This window comes from Callospermophilus lateralis, chromosome 16 (assembly GCF_048772815.1).
Source record: "Callospermophilus lateralis isolate mCalLat2 chromosome 16, mCalLat2.hap1, whole genome shotgun sequence".
NCBI classification, from domain to species: Eukaryota; Metazoa; Chordata; class Mammalia; order Rodentia; family Sciuridae; genus Callospermophilus; species Callospermophilus lateralis.
In genome coordinates, this window is record NC_135320.1 from 75,705,690 (window position 1) to 75,724,450 (window position 18,761).

General features: G+C 34.9%; 1 protein-coding gene across 1 annotated transcript in view; it reads left to right on the plus strand.

The window, feature by feature from the left end:
• Positions 1–1,291: 1,291 nt before the first annotated feature.
• Fam91a1 (family with sequence similarity 91 member A1) overlaps positions 1,292–18,761 on the plus strand; it is a 39,534-nt gene continuing 22,064 nt past the window's right edge. Inside the window, exons 1-12 of the mRNA XM_076835903.1 lie at positions 1,292–1,588; positions 6,459–6,543; positions 7,659–7,810; positions 8,414–8,471; positions 9,189–9,256; positions 9,789–9,902; positions 11,151–11,241; positions 11,648–11,710; positions 15,679–15,785; positions 16,830–16,868; positions 17,394–17,506; positions 17,938–18,053. Coding sequence (XP_076692018.1) covers positions 1,517–1,588; positions 6,459–6,543; positions 7,659–7,810; positions 8,414–8,471; positions 9,189–9,256; positions 9,789–9,902; positions 11,151–11,241; positions 11,648–11,710; positions 15,679–15,785; positions 16,830–16,868; positions 17,394–17,506; positions 17,938–18,053 — 1,078 coding nt within the window. The 5' untranslated portion in view covers positions 1,292–1,516. The remainder of the gene's footprint in view (positions 1,589–6,458; positions 6,544–7,658; positions 7,811–8,413; positions 8,472–9,188; positions 9,257–9,788; positions 9,903–11,150; positions 11,242–11,647; positions 11,711–15,678; positions 15,786–16,829; positions 16,869–17,393; positions 17,507–17,937; positions 18,054–18,761) is intronic.

Here is an 18,761-nt window from a genome sequence, read left to right on the forward strand (position 1 = left end):
TTTAGAGTAAGACAGCTCTGTCACTCCTGCCTGAGTGGTTTTGTGAGCAAGCCATATAGCCCTGCCAAGCCTCACTTTACTCTTGTATTAAATTGGGATAGTAATCAGGATAGTAATTTTCACACCGTTGTGAGGAATGAAAATCTCCTGCAAGTTAAGGGCTTAACACTTAGAAGCAAGGCAAACAATATTTGTTGAACTTATGTCTCATGGTTGGCATTCAGTTAACTTTTAGCTATGCTGTAAACATAGGAGTCAAAGTTTCTATGTATAGTTGGTTAAAATGAGACCAATATACCTATGCAAAAGTAGTGTGTACCATGTTTGTTTTGATTAATCAGATATTATGGAGTCTATGTATCTGATTCTCCAACTGTTAAGGTTTGAGTTAGGCATTTTATATAACAAGTTCTGAGTTTATATATGTTAGTGTATAATAAAACATTTAAAACCATTGTTTAAAACTGAAAATAGTTTCAAAAATACAGAACTTGTCTCTAGTTGCTGCAAGTAACCAAAGTCATGAGATCGCTTAGGCAGTGTAACAAATTCTAGAAGAAACTATTCCCAAAGACTATCTTACTGGAGATAAAGGGAGATGTGCTGGATTTCTGCCTTTAAAAAGAGGCATTGGATGCATTTTTTTTTGAGCAGAAGACACCCAGAAGCTGCATGCCAAAGGTCGTTGTCTTATTCTCTTGGGCAGCCAGACTTGTCAGTACCAGTTTAAAATGTCTGCTCCCTGAATCTCTACATTCAAAGAATTTAAATTTTGAAGCTCAACATTATTCTTCCACAAGATACAGCTTTGATGTATCATGGCTTCTCCCTCAGGGGAAAGTATTGATTTAATATTCTCTGCTCCTGAGCCTGGACTCTGTTCACCTGGCCCTTCTTTGGGTGCAGGCGATGGAGAACCCCCAGGATGCTCACTACTCTTCCACTATTTGAAGCCAGCTCTGGTCGTTTCCCAGGGTGCTTTTTCTTAGACAACTGACCCCAGTGCCTGTAACCATCTGATTTGGGGGCCACCCCCATTTCGGGGAAAGTGAGTCATCCAACAATGGCAACGCAGGCCCAAGTGACCATCATAATTCATCCAGGGACTGAAAGGTCAACACCAAGCCTGCAGACAGGAGGCGACCTCCTGAGCATCTCCCGCTACCACCTCGTTGCCCCGCCCACCAGAGTTTAGGGGGCGGAACGGGCCAATCTGGAACCCCGCCCCTCCAGCCTTGCGTCACGGTCGGAAGTGACGCAATCCCAGAGCCATTTCCGGCGGGCCGAAACTAGGAAGAAACTTGGAGCCGCCAAGGCGCTCCAGCTACCAATCGCCGCCGCCGCTGCTGTGCCCCGTGGCCCGGGCCGCGCTGAGCTGTCGGGAGGCCTGACCATGGGGCAGCGCGGGCCCTCCGCAGTGTGAGGCGCGGAGCCTCCCGCGGGCTCCCCTGACAGGCCGGGGACCGGCAGGCGGGAGGCGTCGTTCGGCCGCGGTCGCGGCTCCGGCTGGGGCATCATGAACATAGACGTGGAGTTCCACATCCGGCACAACTACCCCTGGAGCAAGTTGCCCGCCAACGTGAGACAGGTACGGCGGGGACCTGGGGCGGTCCCCGACCGTCTCGGCTCCGCCCCACTGTCACCTGCTCGTCCCTCCCCCGGGGCCCGCGCTGGCTTCTCTCGGCTGACTCCTGCCCTTTCCCCTGCCAGATTCTCTGGAAAACCGACTCTCGGCTCAGGAGGGGGCCATCGCTAAATGGGACGGAATGGTGTTCAAAGAACTCGCCTTGTGCCTTTGCGCTGAGCCACCAGGCGCCAGGGATACCCACATTTAAAACACGGTCCTTGACCTCCAGAACTTGAGGAAGATACAGAAGGGATAGACAGAAATGAATACGATACAGGGGATAGCAGCTCAAACGTGCCTCCATCGTAGTGTAGATCGGGAGTAAGCATTATAGTCCATGGAGCATTTTTGAGGATGTGTAGAGGAGGCATTCAAATTGGGCCTCGAGAGGACCAAGAACAGTAAAAGAAGAAGGAATAAAATTTTTTCTAGGTAGACGGAACATCATTTTCAAAGGCTTGTATCAGTGAAAAAACAAGTCTTGAGAGTAGGGAGCAACTGAATGTCACCACAATTTGAAGTTGTGTGTATATTAATATATTTGGAGGTGGAGTTTGATAAGAGAGTGGCAGTAGTAGCAGATGAGGCTGAAGAAAAAGTCAGGGACTGGTTTTGAAGGAAATTGCATGCATTGTTTTGTTGCACTTTATAGGTTGGAGGTGATGTATCAATAAGAAAGACATGCGATGTTTGAGAGGCAGTGCTCAAATTTTTGAATGGCAATTTTACTCAGTTGTTTAACAGGTATTTATTGAGCAACTACTAGGTGTCATGCCCTGCTTTTACACAGGTAGTTTGCACCAGTAAACAAGACAAAGACCCTGCTTTAATGGAGCTTATATTTTAGCAAAGATTAAGTAAACAAATGAATAAATACATAACGCAGAAGTTGGTGTTAAATCTTATGAAGGTTGTGATAATGTGCTACCTACCTATAAAGTACTGTTTTTCTGGTTACTGTTTCTCTGATCTTCAGTTCCTCCCATTATACTTAGTTGACAGTGACATTTTTGTTTTCTGTGGATGCTGGGCAAAAGTATTTTTGGAAAGCTTGGAATGCTGGTGGTGATAGTGAAAAAATTATTGTAGTTTACTTGCCTCCCTTCCTCTTTGGATCTAGGAAATGAGTAATTTCCTAAATCTAGGGTCTGGTGATTCATCATTTGACCAATGATGAATCTTTTTACTTTAAGACACCCAAATCTAAGAAAGTGGAAAGAGAACTTTCAGGGACTTATAAGGACAGTGGTTGACCTTTGTGGCATTCATTATCTACAAGTAGAAAAACAAAGCTCTAATTCTGAAGGAATACGTTTCTCTTGTTAAATTTGTTTGAGGGCTTTAGAGGATAGTTTTGTTCTTTAGGATTCTGTGGCATATCTGAGGATGAGTACAAGAACCAATAGTCCTTGTTTTTCTTTTCTTTATTTCCATCTTTTCTCTGTTCCTGTTTTTATCAAAATAAGTATAACATTATTAAAGATACATGATTAGATTATGACTAGCATAAGGTTTTTGAAACCTTACTTATGTTTTTAAAAAACAATCACAGGACAGTGTTAAAATTAGGCCCAAATCTGAAATTACACTGTAGTCTGTCCTTGTCCCTGCACTGCCCCCCCACCCCCATGAAATCACTTAAAACATGTAAGCTGTTTTAGCTTAGTTTAAGTTTGGCCATTTGTAGATGTTGCAAAATCCAAGTTTGCTTCCTTAGACTTTCTCTATTCTTACCACTGTTTCATAGGTCAAACTCTATCTGTATCAGCTGTATGGTCTCCTGCCCACAGACTTCTCATCCATTCTTCATTCTACACTGGGGGTGGGACTTCTAAAGTGCAAACCCAGTTCTATCACCAAATATCTTCTTTATATTATAGTTTCTTTTTGAATCTCACTCAGATACTCCTCCTGGAAGGTTTTTCTGACCTCAGTCTGGGGTAGTTGCTCCTTGGATATGTTTTCATTGTATTTTATTTCTCATTCATCTAGGTGCTCACACCAATATGGTGTATTTTGTGGTTACATTACTTGTTATGCTTTTTTTTTTTTTTTTTTTAAACCATGAGTACCTCTACAGAGTTAACTTTTAGTAAACATTTGTTCAGTTGAATGATGCCATCAGTCTGAGATTTTTTTTCCTGGGGAGCTAAAGCTCAGTCATTTTAAAAGCAGGAAATATTCTTTGTAAGGGAAGACTATATTTTGGCATTATACAAATGGAATATTCTGATGATTTCCAGTAAGTTTTGATGAGTTTAATTTGGAAATGAGTCACATTTCATAGTTCTGAAAGTTGGGGGGAGGAAATTCATATTTTAAAAAATGTATTTCAAGCCATTTTTTTCATGTGGATGGAGTGAAACTTTTTCTTTTTTAAAATATGATAAAGGTCACACTGGAGTTTAAAAAAATGCCTTAAAAAGTTGTTTCAGGATTTTCCTGTAGTTTATCAATTGCTTGTATTTATTGTTCAAAACAATTCACAATCCTTTTATTTTAAGAGAAATCTTATGATGAGGTTCTGTGTAATCCACAAAGGGTCAATTGAAAAAAGAAGTGTGCATTTTTACGGGAGAGAAGTATGCATCGGGATGGTATACATTGAGATTGGGGTTTGTAGGAATAACAGCTTTAGAAGGTCTTTGTGCTTTTAGAATAATCTGTACAATGAAAGCTTTATAGCTAGTACCTTATTCCTATATCCCTTTTGCCTCTGTTATAGCTCCTTTTATATGCAGACTGACTTCATTTGTCAGGCCCTATCAGTATTTCTATAAGACCAGCATTGTTTCAGAGTAAAATGAGTTTTTAAAAAACTATCTGTGGTGGCAACAATGTTTTAAAATGTTAATGGTGGGACATTTGGGGTAGAAATGGAGGAGAGCCAAAGAATCTCTGTACAAAGATATTTTATTGTACATTTTTTGTCTAGAAAGGAATTAAGTTAACTTTTATTGTGGTTTTTGGGTATTTGTGTACACATTTGTATATTGATTGATTGGGGCCATCAATGCTTAATGTCTAGTGCAAAACTAATGGATTTTATATTTTGTTATGAGACTTATAAATAATGGGTCCATATATTTTGTGTGAGTGGTTTGATTTATACTTTTAATTGTGGACTTACTAGAAATAGAGTTTGAAAGGGAGAAAATGGTTGTTAAATTAAAAGACTTATTTTGAAACAGAAGAACAAAGATTGGAACTTGTTAAAGTTTTAGCAAAATTCATGCTTGTGTGAGTATGCATGTGAATGTTTTGTGTTTCTTGAGAAAGAGACTTTTATTTGGTGGTAGAGCTACAGGAAACCTTTAAAAGTTCCACAGACAGCTTAACATTTTGAATCCCCTAAACATCTTCATTACTGACTCTGACTTTGTGCTACATAGAGGATGGTGGAATAGTTTCTCCATAAGGAATTCTACTCCTAATCTTACAAATCTTTTAATGTTACAAACAGATGAAAATAGTATAAGCACATATATTCTGGCAGTAGTATGAGTTCTGTTTAACTTGTGGTAATCTAATCTAGATACAGAAAGAAAAATACTTAATTTTCTCACATTATGTTCCACCAGTGTCTTCAGTTAAGGGTCAGTTTATTTAGATGTGAGTTTCATTTGTCTTGTTATGAAGAGTGCCCTAAGCAAAAGATTTATGGAGGTTTGCTTTGCTTTCAGAAACCTATGGTAAGAAATATGATGAACTGAATCCTCTGATCTGTCATTAACGATGTCTAGTTTCACTTTATAGTGTGTCGGGAAGACCATACCTAGTAATTAGAAGGGAGAGATCCCATGTATATTAAGTTAAGTTTAGGGACTCACAGTAAATATAATGTTGACTGTAGTCAAGCAAACTTGTTTCTTCCTTTCATGAAGACTCCCATCTTTGAACTGAAAATACTGAAATGCATAGCTAGAAAGTATTTTAGTTATTAAATACAGTTGACCCTCTGTATCTATGGGATATTCATCTGCAGATTAAACCAGCTGCTGATCAAAAATACTGAAAAAAATTATGTCTGTACTGAACATGTACAAACTTTTCCCCTTACGTTTTTTCCCTAGGTGATATAGTATAAGAACTATTTACATAGCATTTATGTTGTATTATGTATTATAAATAATCTAGAGATGATTTAAAACATACAGAAGGTTATGTGTAGGTTGTATGCAAATACTGTATCATTTTGGATAAGAGACTTGAGCATCCCTATTATCCTCAGGATAGTGTAAGCAATGCCTCCAAGATTCCAAGGATGGCTGGATGCCAGAATTCTAAAACAGTTTTCTAATGAAGCCACAAGGAAATGGCATTTTAAAGAAGCATTCTTAAGTACATTTGAAACACACATTATCTAGAAATTTTAATCTTTAATAATCTTAGTTCTCTGTTATAAGTGACTACGAGTCAGGAATCTGTCTATCCATAGTTGTTGTTCTTCAATTTGAAAAAATGTAGGTGCAAGACACCATCCATCCATTCATTTAACACACACAAATTGGGAGTGTTCAAGAAGGAAATCGCTATATGTAGAACTTTGTTAAGTGAAGTTATGCTCACACTGCTCTTTGATATTCAATATTTTGGGCAATTTTAGTAAATAATTTTAGAAAGGCAGACTAAAAAGAAACATTGAACTTTTGCTTTAATACCGAAGTGGGAAAGTCAATATAGCAAAACTTAAGAAAGTATTTCTTATTTAGTTCTGGAAATTAGAGAAGCTGGGATAAAGTTAGGAGTCATAGTTTTGACATTTTCTGGGAGAAAAAAGTAGTAGTATTCATTTTGCAAGCTGTTTAATATTTATCTGAAATTTCTTTAGAGTCTTGGAAATTCACAGAGGGAATATGAAAAGCAGGTTGTCCTGTACAGTATCCGCAATCAACTACGATACAGAAATAACTTAGGTGAGTAGAGATGTTTTTATATTGGGGTGGAAATGATGGTTGCTGATTTATTGTTTTCATAAATTCACCCTATTTTTCAATATATATTTCATGGTATTGAAATTATTCCATGTACAAACCTTTAAGGAACACTGTACTGATCCATTTAAAATGAAACAATTTGTATTAGCAAGTACAATTTTCTTTCCAATTCTGATGAAAATTATTTTTTAGAGTATTGTTTATAGGTTCATTTTTCCTGTAGAATATTAATCCTAATTCAGTGTTCTCTTTTTGCCTGGGGTGATAAAAGGAAAAGTTTAGTTTTTAATAATTTTTAACTTTGATTTTTTTTTTGCTGCTATAAATTTTCTAAATAATAAGACTTTAATGAAAAACTTACTATAATAATTGGAAAAATTTTAAACATAGTTGGTTTCATCATTTTTTAAACTCCAATTTTAAAATATTTGTTTTTTATTTGTTAGATTAATTTGGTAATTAATTTGGTATATTTACTCTTATATTTAATTTTTATTTTTGTAGTGCTGGAAATTGACCCCTGGGCCTTGCACAAGCTAGGCAAGTGCTCTACCACTGAAATATACCTCTAGTCCTGAGACACTTTTTCTATATAAACCTTTTCCAAATGATTTTTAAAAATATACTTGAGTTCATTGAAAGCTAGCATGCAATTTGTCTATTTTGAAAAGCGATATCTAAGCTGGGTACAGTGAGTGGTGTGTGCCTATAATCCCAGCTACTTTGTGAGGCTGAGGAAGGTGGATTTCAAGTTTGATCTTATCCTGGTCAACATAGTGAGACCCTGTTTCATGTAAAGGAAGAAAAGTAACACAGTAAGGGATTTGAGGTTCTGGCCTTTGTTTCCTTTTTGTGTTTTCCAATTTAAGATTTATTTGTCTACTTAAATGTACCATTATACATTTTACTTTTATGCTCAGGTCTGTTTCTTGGGGTATAATTGTTCTTTTTTTCCAACTTAGAATATTTTATTTTCTTTTAACTTACATACTTTAAAAAATTGATATTGGTTTGTAAAGTATTTCTTAGTAGATTTATAGTGACTATGTAACTAAAAGACACCTGAAAAAAACCTGGAAAATTTCCTTCTACAGTTAAACATGTCAAGAAAGATGAACGCAAATACTATGAGGAGCTGCTAAAGTACAGTCGAGATCACCTCATGCTGTATCCTTACCACTTATCAGATATTATGGTGAAGGGTCTGCGGATAACACCATTTTCCTACTATACTGGGATTATGGAGGTAAGTTTATAGTGTGAGTGAACCATTAAGAATGGGGTGGGACTGCATATCAGGGTCACTTTGCAGCTGATGGCCAGCTCTTCAGTTCAGCCCACAGCTACACAAAGAGATAGGGGATGGAAAAAGCTACATTTTGAGTTAAATTCTGCAGCTAATTGGAACTCACAGGAGCAAAAGCTTCCTAAGTGACTAGAATCTCATTTGGTAGTATGTATTTAAATGCATGTTGGTAGAGCTGTGACCTTTTCTTAGGATAGAATCTAGGATCAGGATGAAGTATGGAGATATTAGAACCCTGAGCTCTAACGAGGCATTCTTGTATAGCTTCCATAGGGCAGAGGGTACAGGGCAAATGTCTGGGATTCATAGATTCATTTAGAGTGTTGTGAGAAACCCAGACTTGAAAGTCTGTTCTTCTGTTACTAGGAGGGGACCATGGAGTAAGCCCTACAGTGTGGCATGCTTGCTTTAGGTGACTAAACTAAGATCTCACCACTTCCTCTAATAACTGGTGTTGTTTGTCAATATTAATGTATATTTATACACATGATTTCATGTAAGGCAGTTTTGCATTTCAAATTTTAAATTTCTTCTTTTTAAAAGGACATTATGAACAGTGAGAAAAGTTATGATTCATTGCCCAATTTTACTGCTGCTGACTGTAAGTATTTAATTGTACCCAGGGAGGTATGTTGAGATTTTGTCTTTGTGCATGCATGGTATTGTCTGTCAGTATTGCGATGTGATTTAGTCTGAGACGTGAAAAATGAGAACAGCTAGAACATTGTTAATGGAAATTTTATTGTATAATACACATCAAGTGTAAGATTTAATTTAAATGTCTAAAAGAGGAACATTTTGGAGTGGTAGAATCAGGAAAATAGAACTAATCATATTTTTAGAGAATGAATTTTTGTTTTGGTATTTGGACTCTATTTACCAAATGAAGGAAGAAAATGTTTGTACAATATTTTTACAACACGATATGTATGGTTTCTACCAACATAATTTGTTGGTGTTTTATTATGCTTATTTTAATGAAGTATGTATTTGAAATGTGATATAGTTCTGTTGTATAAGAAACTTTGCTGAGAAGTACACTTGTACTTCTTAAAAATGGGAGCAGTTCTGCTTTTTAAAAATGATCTCTTTCAACATTGTTCAAGTTTTAGCTTGAGTTCCTCTCTCCCACAGTTTTTTAGTTTAGTTTTCTTTTATACTTTAGAATTTTTTTTTAATTTGATACTGATGAACTGTGTCAGTAATTAAAAGATGAATATAAGCTAAGGGTTTTTACTAAGGTCACTTGAGAGTATGTGATATTTCAAGATATTAAATGTTTTTAAAGGAAAGGTTTTTTTTTTTTTTTTTTCCAAAGGTCTGAGGCTTCTTGGCATAGGAAGGAACCAGTATATTGATCTTATGAATCAGTGTAGATCATCAAAAGTAAGTCATTTCCCTTTCTTTTTTCCTTGTTTGGCATCTTTATCAGTCTTTTTTTTTTTTTTTTTTTAATGGTAGAAGTAATGAATTATAATTTCTTTGAGCAAATACCATATAAAAATAATTCCTGAGTATTCTCTAGGTTACAGTTTAAGTGATTATTAAATTTAAAATCAGCATAAAACATTTAGTTTTTAAAATTAATTTTGCTCTGCTTTCCCATCCTGGACTTGGAGCTCAATTAATGGGTGAATAAGTACATATTTTCAAGTGCACTTTTCACCTCTTGGCTTTCATTTCTGGATTTTGATTCAGATTTAATGATTAATGATTTAAGGTAATTTACTTGAAACAATTTAAGAATGACTTTCTCCATTCAAGTTTATTTAGAATAGTAAGATTTTAAAACATGAGAATTTAAAAGATATTTATTTTTCTTGGTAGAAGCAAACTTACATGATTGGATAAAAGAAGAAGGTGGTCATTTTAGGTTGTCTGCTTGTCTGCAAATTCTCAAGTGTTTGTATTATTGCAGAAATTCTTCAGAAGGAAAACGGCTCGTGATCTTCTGCCCATAAAGCCAGTAGAAATCACCATAGAGGCGTGGTGGGTGGTACAGTCTGGATACATCACAGAAGATGACATCAAGGTAGAGATCTTTAAAATTAAAACCAGAATTTTTTAAACTTACAACTTTTAATTGCTGTTATATAATATTTTAAAAAATAACAATATTTGGTTTCTTATAGAAAATTAAACTCATTCAAAATCTGAAATAATCTTAGTAGGCTAGGCTATTGGTAGTTTCCAAGATGCTTTTTAACAGTGAGGGAGACTTGACATAGTTTAGGTATAGTAATCTGGGCATGTTCATTAGGCAGTAAGTGATATATGACACCATAGCTACCAACAGCAATGATATGGCTGCCATTGCTTTTGAAAACTTGTTGTGTACTTGTGTGACATGTACTCTTGTTATATTTGCTGCTTATATTGTTTCATGTAGTTCTTATAGCAACCCCAAGGGAAAGTATAGTTTGTATCCCATTTCACAGATGAGGAAAGTGAGCACAGAGCAATTAATTAATGACTCAAATTATGATAGTAAAGGTCAAGGATTTTTACCTAGACGGTTTGCTATGGAACCTGTGTGCTAATCATTTTGTTGAATTACTATACTGAAAAGATAGGTGCTTCAGTATTATGATAGTGTCAAGATCAGGAAAATGGTATTCCTGTTGGTCTGACCACATTTAATAAAAGTTTTATATATTTTGGAGGGGGTGTTGATTTAGAGGAATGTGTGGGGGAGGAGTATTGAGGGGACCTCGAGACCAGGTCATATCTATGTGTAGTTGAATGTAAGTGAGTAGATGGCCTTTTTTGGGAGTGGTCTGTATTTAATTTTTTCTGGAAGGTATATTAAAGCCAATAAATACAAGGTTTAGAAATTTGGCTTCAGAATAAGTACTTTCTAATGGAGTTGTCAAACTGCGTCATAAGCTAATGAACCTTCTTGTCTCTGATAATGAATATGTGAATATCTGGAATTTAAATCAATTTCTGTTTTGAGAGATTCAGAATCAGCAAATGGGTATGATTCCAGTTCAAAGAGGAGGAGAAGATATTGGTATTTATTAGCAAGACTTATTATTAACAACAAATATGGTATTTATATAGTGATTTCATTCTCTAAATTCTATTGGTATTATAGATTTTGGCAACTTAAGTAATTTATTTCTGTTGATCTTTGAATTCTAGAGTGATAAATGAAGAGTGTATAGTTCATTCAACTAATGACATGTAATTATTGATTTCAATAATGAGTAGATTTCAGGAGACTAAAGAATTAGTTAATTTGGACAGAACTTAATTGAAAATATTTTGCTTTTCTTAGATATGCACTTTGCCTGAGAAATGCGCTATTGATAAGATCATCGATTCAGGCCCTCAACTCTCTGGATCACTAGATTACAATATAGTTCATAGTAAGTGGTTAGTAGAAATGGTCTTTTGTCAATATAAAAGCTTGTTTTAAACCATTGAAAACTAATAGCAATTACTTACCAGTTAGGCACAAATACTACTATTTCCTAAGGGATGTTAATATTTGAAGTGTGACTCTAGTCTGTTGTTTTCCACTTAGTGAAAAACACTAAGAAACACTAGAAATTTATACAAATGAATGGTAAGAAAAATTTTAATAGTTCTGAATATATATAGGAAACCAAGATTTTAAAACTTTAATATAATTCTTTTTCTCTTCTGTTTTACTTTTTTCATCTTCACATAGCATTACTTTAAGAATTTTTATGGAAATTAGGAGTCTTTTTTTAAAATTAACTGTTATTAATTTAATAAATGAGATAAAACAAGATGCTTTTCCTTCTGTAGGTTTATATAATAAAGGATTTATTTATCTGGATGTACCGATATCTGATGACAGTTGTATAGCAGGTAAGTCTGGGCTAACATTCTCACTGGTTTTTGAATAGCTACTAGGTGTGGGGCACTACATATCATCCCAATAAATTAGACAAAGATCATTCTAGAATCTTAGGTGTTAAGATTTTTCAAGGAAAAACATTTATTATTATATTGTAATCATTATAATAGTTTACTTAAACTTTTTATTTTCATTTTTATGTTATATTTATCCTGTATTAACCTTGAAGCAGAGTTCTCAGAATCTCAGATCAGATCAGTGTTTTTATAAATTTCATTGTCACCTTTTAGTCTTGTTCAGTGCATAGCATTTCTTACACATATTCAGCAGTATCATAGAACTGTATATTTTCCTCTTAATGCATCTTATTTTTATGTTATTGTAGTCTTTTTTGTTTTTATTTCCTTCACCCTCCCTCCGAGACCAATATTAAGAGGCTGTGTATTTATTTCCTTCTATATCTAATGAGTATATCAGTTTATTAAATCCTTTCCCTGTTGCTGGTTATTAAGGTCATTTTTAGTTTTTTTGCCCCTACAATAGTGCTAAGGTTATTAATATCCTTTTTCTGTAGTTTAAATTTCTTGCCACTTTGTAGAAGCACTTATAATATTCAGCACTTGTGTGTTACAAGTATGTTTTCTACTGTGTTTTAACTGTTGTTTTTGCTTATGGTATTTTAAAATTCATACTAAGTTATCTAATATTTATGTAATCATATATAAAGTGTCAAATTCCAGTATTCCATACTGTTAACAAATAAGTGATGACAGGGATTATTTGGTGATGTGAAGGAAATGTTCCCCCATGTCAGTGTTGAATCTTGACAGGTTATCTTGCTGTAGTGTATTTTGACCTTTATTTGGGCTAACATGTATTTCCAATTCTTTAGTAATGCATTTTTAATCATGTGCATACATGAGTTCTATTTTAAACTTGGAAAGACAGCTAAAAAGTTAAACGAAATACTAATTTGGGTTTCTTTAGTTGATGGTGTAAAGAATAGAATACTAGTTTAAAAATTTTAAAACCTTTTAATAAAGAAATGATTTCTGGAAGACAAGTAATAGTGGTTTCCTGTTGCAGTTGGAATATATGAAAGCATTATTCTAGTTCCTGTTCTTATCTGATAAACTGACACTGACTAATTAGAGATCCACCTAAAAAGATTAGTCTTTGTTTCATTTTGACTGACAGTTTGAACACTGACTCACGTTAGCTCTAAGTTCTTTTGAAAGAAGCATTCACAGTAGGGCCAAAGGAATGGCTGCTCCATTACAGTGACGTATTCTGCCACATTTAGTACTTGACAGTTTTTGGTGATACAGACAAATCCATGAAATTATAACTGCTTAATTCACCCTACTTTTCACCATGTTACCTCTCTAGCTGGGCCCTAAGTTGGAATAAACCTATGGGAGAAAAGCAGGTTGGCAACATGGAAACCACGAAGTTCAACACAAAAGACACCTGAAGGTGATTTCAGAGGAGGCATTTCAGAAATGTTTCAAAAAAAGTACAAACAATATGTGTGATAAAACAAACACAGATGAGGGGGGACAAATACTTTGAAGGAAATATTCTTTTTTAAAAAATTAAAATAATTTTTTTTTAGTTATAGATGGACACAGTACCTTTATTTTGTTTATTTTTATGTGGTGCTGAGGATTGAACCCAGTGCCTCACATGTGCAAGGCAAGCACTCTAGTGGCTGAGCCACAACCCTAGTCCTAGGAAAAATCTTTATAAAGTCTCTGTTATTGAATTAAATATATTTCATCATTGATCACACTTTCTAGCTGCATATTTTATGTCTGCCCTTTTATTGCTTCTAGATTTCTGTTATGCTTGAGTGGAATGCTTTCAGGATATATAACTAGTCTAAGAATCTTGGAAACTTTTAGCTTTCCATGTGATTAAATCTGTAGTTTGTTTGGAACTTTAATATTTGATGTGAAATAAGGGTCCAGCTTGTTTTTTTTCTATTTGAATAGCCAGTAGCATTTGGGTAAATGTTAGCTGTTTTTTCATTAACTCATTTATGTTGAGTGGAAGTATGACTTTGTCACATATTGAATTCCCCTCTATATTGGATCTAACTCTGATATCCTTTTATCTCCCAATGAGACCATGTTTTCTTGATTATGAGTAACTTTTAGTATTTGTTGTGACCAGGTTTTCCTTGTGACTATTCCAAGATATTTTTTCTTTTATTTACTCATTTATTTAACATTTTTGAGCAGGGAATACTTATGACGCAAAATTCTAAATTTACAATTGAGTGTAAGAGTCTGTCTCCCACTTTTGTGCTCAAGCTACCCAGTTTCTCGTATCCTTTTAGGAATAAATCTGTGTACATGGGCTTGTACATATACATGCCTATATGCATGTCTGTATATATACTTTTTGATGTGTTTTTATTTTTTCACAGATGAGGTGTGTATTCTAGTTCACACTTTCAGTTTTAACAATTTATTAGAGACTGTTCCACTTTTTTAAATATAGAGATGCTATAATTGTAGCGTAGGAAAATGTCTGAACTCTTAATGGCTTGGTTTCTTTGTCTCTAAAATAGGGGTAATTAGACTAACTGTGTAACTCACAGGGTTAAGAGGGTTAAGTGAAATTGTATATGTAAAGTGCTTGGGAATAGTCCAGTGCTTCGTAAGTGTTTCATAATTGTTCAGTATTATTTTCACACAGCTTATAGTGTAGGAAAAGAAGTAATGCCATTAAATATGGGATTTCCAAAATATTTCTAAAAAGAAGACTTTCATCCTTGAAGTCCCTAGATAACTGGAAATCATAGCACTAAGTTAGAAAAGGACAGGAACCAGATCTATAAAGTATATAACCTGTCCTGAAATGTACATTGTAGTTATATAGTATTTTAATTTTAATCACTTGTATTGTGTCTTATGTTTTGCTTTTAGGAAGAATTTAAGTTTTGTGTACAATGAGATGGCATTAGGGCCAGGGGACACAGGAATACCCAAATGCTGCTGTGCCTAGACACTCCTTTCCCAGGATATTTTCATGGGAAGCATACACATGGGAGAATGGCAAAGGAAAGCATAGTGCTTCTTTATCACTGGCTGGCAAAGCTCTCTGGTAAATGAGATTTAGAGCATTTGGACCAAATGAGTATGAATGAAGCTTCAGGTGGACAGCAGTGGTTGGGCCACATGTGTAGAGGGAGGTCTTAACCTTCTCACTATTGTGGAAGAGAGAGAGTACAAAGTCCCAAAGAGCAAATTATACCGGTGACTGCTGATAATTGTGGCAGTCATGCAGATTAAATTCCCCCTTTTCTCAGGATACAGTGAGGTGACAGGGAGAAAGGCAGAGAACCAGTACTTTGCATCCCTCTGGTCTCTTCTTGAAGTCCTTTTCTGCTTTGGCCTAGTCAGTCCTGCTGCCTGTGAGGCATGGCACATACATCAGAAACCCTTTGCACACTTCCCCTTTCTGAAGCAGTCTCCATACACCTCTGCCTTTTGACCAGGTCCATGTCTTTCAACAGTTTCTCTGCCTCAGTAACCCTGAGAGTTCTGTAGAGAATTAAATAATTCTTTGCAAATTTTTGTGGTCTCCCTTCCTAGTTCTTTCTATGTAGGTATTGTTGTATGTGACCTAAACTTTGGGAGTTTATGAAACTTTCTGTGGGGTAGATAAAATAAATCAAAAGTTATATTAAGTTCCTAAGGAGGAGGATTCTCTTTTTTGAATAGATGTTTCCTTTTCTTTTGTTTTCTTTTTTTTTTTTAAGAGAGAGAGATAGACAGAATTTTTTAATATTTATTTTTTAGTTTTCGGTGGACACACATCTTTGTTTGTATGTGGTGCTGAGGATCGAACCTGGGCCACCTGCATGCTAGGCAAGCGTGCTACCTGTTGAGCCACATCCCCAGCCCAAATGAATAGATGTTTCTTTTTAAAAAATCATGTAACTGAGAAAAGTCTATTTTGTTTATTTTAGTTCCTCCTCTTGAAGGTTTTGTAATGAATCGAGTACAGGGTGATTATTTTGAAACTCTACTCTATAAAATATTTGTTTCAATAGATGAGCACACTAATGTTGCAGAGGTAAGTGTGTTAACATTTTGTGAAAAAAAATCTTAAGAAATAAGTTTATGTAGAGTATGTAAAAAAAATTTTAATAATATGGTTAAGATGTGTTCAAATTCTATTCATTGGGAAATTTAGAGACCTTTAATATATTTAAATGTCACCATTCTTAATTCATGTAAATGCCTAATAAAATTTTTACATCAATAATTTATAATTTGGTTAAATAACTTTGTATGCCTCTTCTTAGTAAAGGGTTATATGCTATATTTTCTTTTATTAGAGCATTACATTCATACGTAGTATTTGGGTTCCCTTTGACATAATTATACATATAAAGAATTTGATTTCAATCCCCATTCCCTCTCCCTTTTTTTCCTCCCTTCCCCTTATCTTTCCTGTACTCCATCGATTTTCTTTCCAGTCATTTATTTATTTATTTATTTATTGGTTCTGGGGATTGAACCCAGGGGCACTCAACCACTGAGCCACATCTCCAGCCCTTTTTAATATTTTATTTAGAGACTGGTACTTGCTGAGTCTCTTAGTCCCTCTCTGAGTTCTTGAGACTGACCTTAAACTCATGATCCTTCTGCCTCAGCCTTTCTTTATTTATTTTTGATTGGTACTTTCTAAATATAAGTAAAGGAGATATTCCCCTTGGTACATTTATATATATATATACACACACACACACACACACATACACACACACACAAATAACATGATTCTGTTAATTCATTCTGTATTTCTTTCCCTTCGTTCCTTTCTGTAATTTTCCTGCTTTTACTGACTATATTTTTTTTTTATTTAGGAATTTTTTAATTTAAATGAGACAAAATCAAAGAGTAAGGAATCTTAAATCCTTATGGTCACTACCTAGATTTATATTACTCTTAGTATCTTAGTGATAAAGAAAGAAAAAAAACCTCTGAATTAAAAATTTATTCAGTCTTTCAATTATTGATAATTTTTTTCTGATAATGAGTACATTTATCTATTATTGCTGTATGGTGGCTTATAATTCTAAGATGAAAAAATAAATTTTAATTTAATTTTCAGCTTGCCAATGTCCTTGAGATAGACTTATCTCTGGTTAAGGTATGTTATATTTATACTCTTTGTAATGTGACTGATACATTTTACTAGTTGATTTTTATTTTGATACACTACTGAGAAACAAAGGTATGAGAAATTGTTATTAGCTGCTTTGGGAGAATGCACAGTACAGGCATGTTTGCAGACAGACAAAAGGGCAAGATGAGGTGCCCTGAATTAGTTTTTTACTGATGAAATGAAAGAGAGCACTAGCACAAATGTGTGCAGCAAGGGAGGCCTGATTGAGATCTTGTAGGGAGCCCAGTCAGTGCCACAATTTTGCCTCATTGGAGTAGATGTAGGAGGGCGAGGCCAGAGAGCGGGGAGCAGGCCTTCCTCAGCCCCCACCACACAGTTGTACATATGAAGACCTGAACAGGCCTACTAAAGAGGCTGTTTTTATTCTAACTGTAGTGTGAAGTGTTTGAGGATCACTAGAGGCATGTGTCTCTTATAGTATTTTTTTCTTTACAGATATTTTGATGTGTAATTTATTTTAAATGCTAATTTTCTACATATTCCTTTCAGAATGCTGTTTCAATGTATTGCCGATTAGGCTTTGCCCATAAGAAGGGACAAGTAATAAATTTGGATCAACTTCATTCATCGTGGAAGAATGTTCCATCCGTAAACAGATTAAAGTAACTCATTTAGTGTGACATATGAAAGTTTTCTTTTGAAAAAAAAATTAATTGTATACAAAGAAATTTTATTTATTCAATTTGTCATTTGTGGTATAAACCTTATATATTAGTAATTTCAAATATTTTGTATAAAATGTATCTTTTTTAGAATCTGGTAAAAATTAAGAACCTTCACTATAGAAAAAAGCATATACAATATTGTACACACAATTTTGAAAGATTCTTTAATTCCCTTAAGCCTATCCATGGGTCTTGGTTAGAAGATTTTATTGTATGTGGGCAGAGCATTTTTTGGCCTACAATCTTAACTTTAGACTTGAGTATAAGACTGAATTTAGATTGTTCATAATTTAAGTACTGACTTCAGTGGTTATTTTTATGTAAGATCATTTTTATGATTTTTAAGTGAATGTATTCTTCATTAATAGGAGTACTTTAGATCCACAAAAGATGCTCTTATCATGGGATGGTGGGGAAAGTCGGAGTCCTGTGCAAGAAGCTTCTTCGGCTACTGACACAGACACAAATAGTCAAGAAGATCCAGGTTAGCAGTAACTCCATTTATTTAGAGGTTGTTTGTAGGTACAGTATCTGTCTAAACATATACTCTTATAGTTATTTTATAGTTTTTTCTTTTAAATTTTCTTCACTCAATATGCAGTTTTTGAATACTTACCCCACATATTGGGCATTATACTAAGCTTTAGGGGTATACAGTTGACAAAATATGGCACATTCCTTCTGAGAATTAAATCTAGGGAGAACAGAGTGCAACTAAAAAAAAATCACAAAATTGAAAGCACCAATTATGGTGCTTGTGGGGTACAAAGAAGAGACCCTTTATTATCTGGAGAGGTGTGGGAAGCCTTCATGGCAAAGATGTTACTTGGGCTGACAGTGAATGCTAGCCTGCTGGTCAGTGAGGGAAGGCCATTTCAGCCCAAGAGAACAGTATGGGCTAAGCGCAAAGGGAGGTAAAGAGTAATGCGTGAGGGGACTGCTCAGGGTTTAACGCTGCTGGGGAGGAGGCACGCAACATGGACTTTCTTTCAAGACTTTTGTTACTTGACTCAGGTGACTGGTCTGAAGGGGTTAGGCCAGTTAGTCTTGTTCATCTGACAGTTATACCAAGTGTTTATTATTAGTTATTATTCAAGAAACTTGTTACAAAAGTAAATGCTTTTAAAAAATATTAAAAAAAAAAGTCTTTGTGCTTTGATAGGTGTGCTTGGAATCTCTTGTGACTCTAATA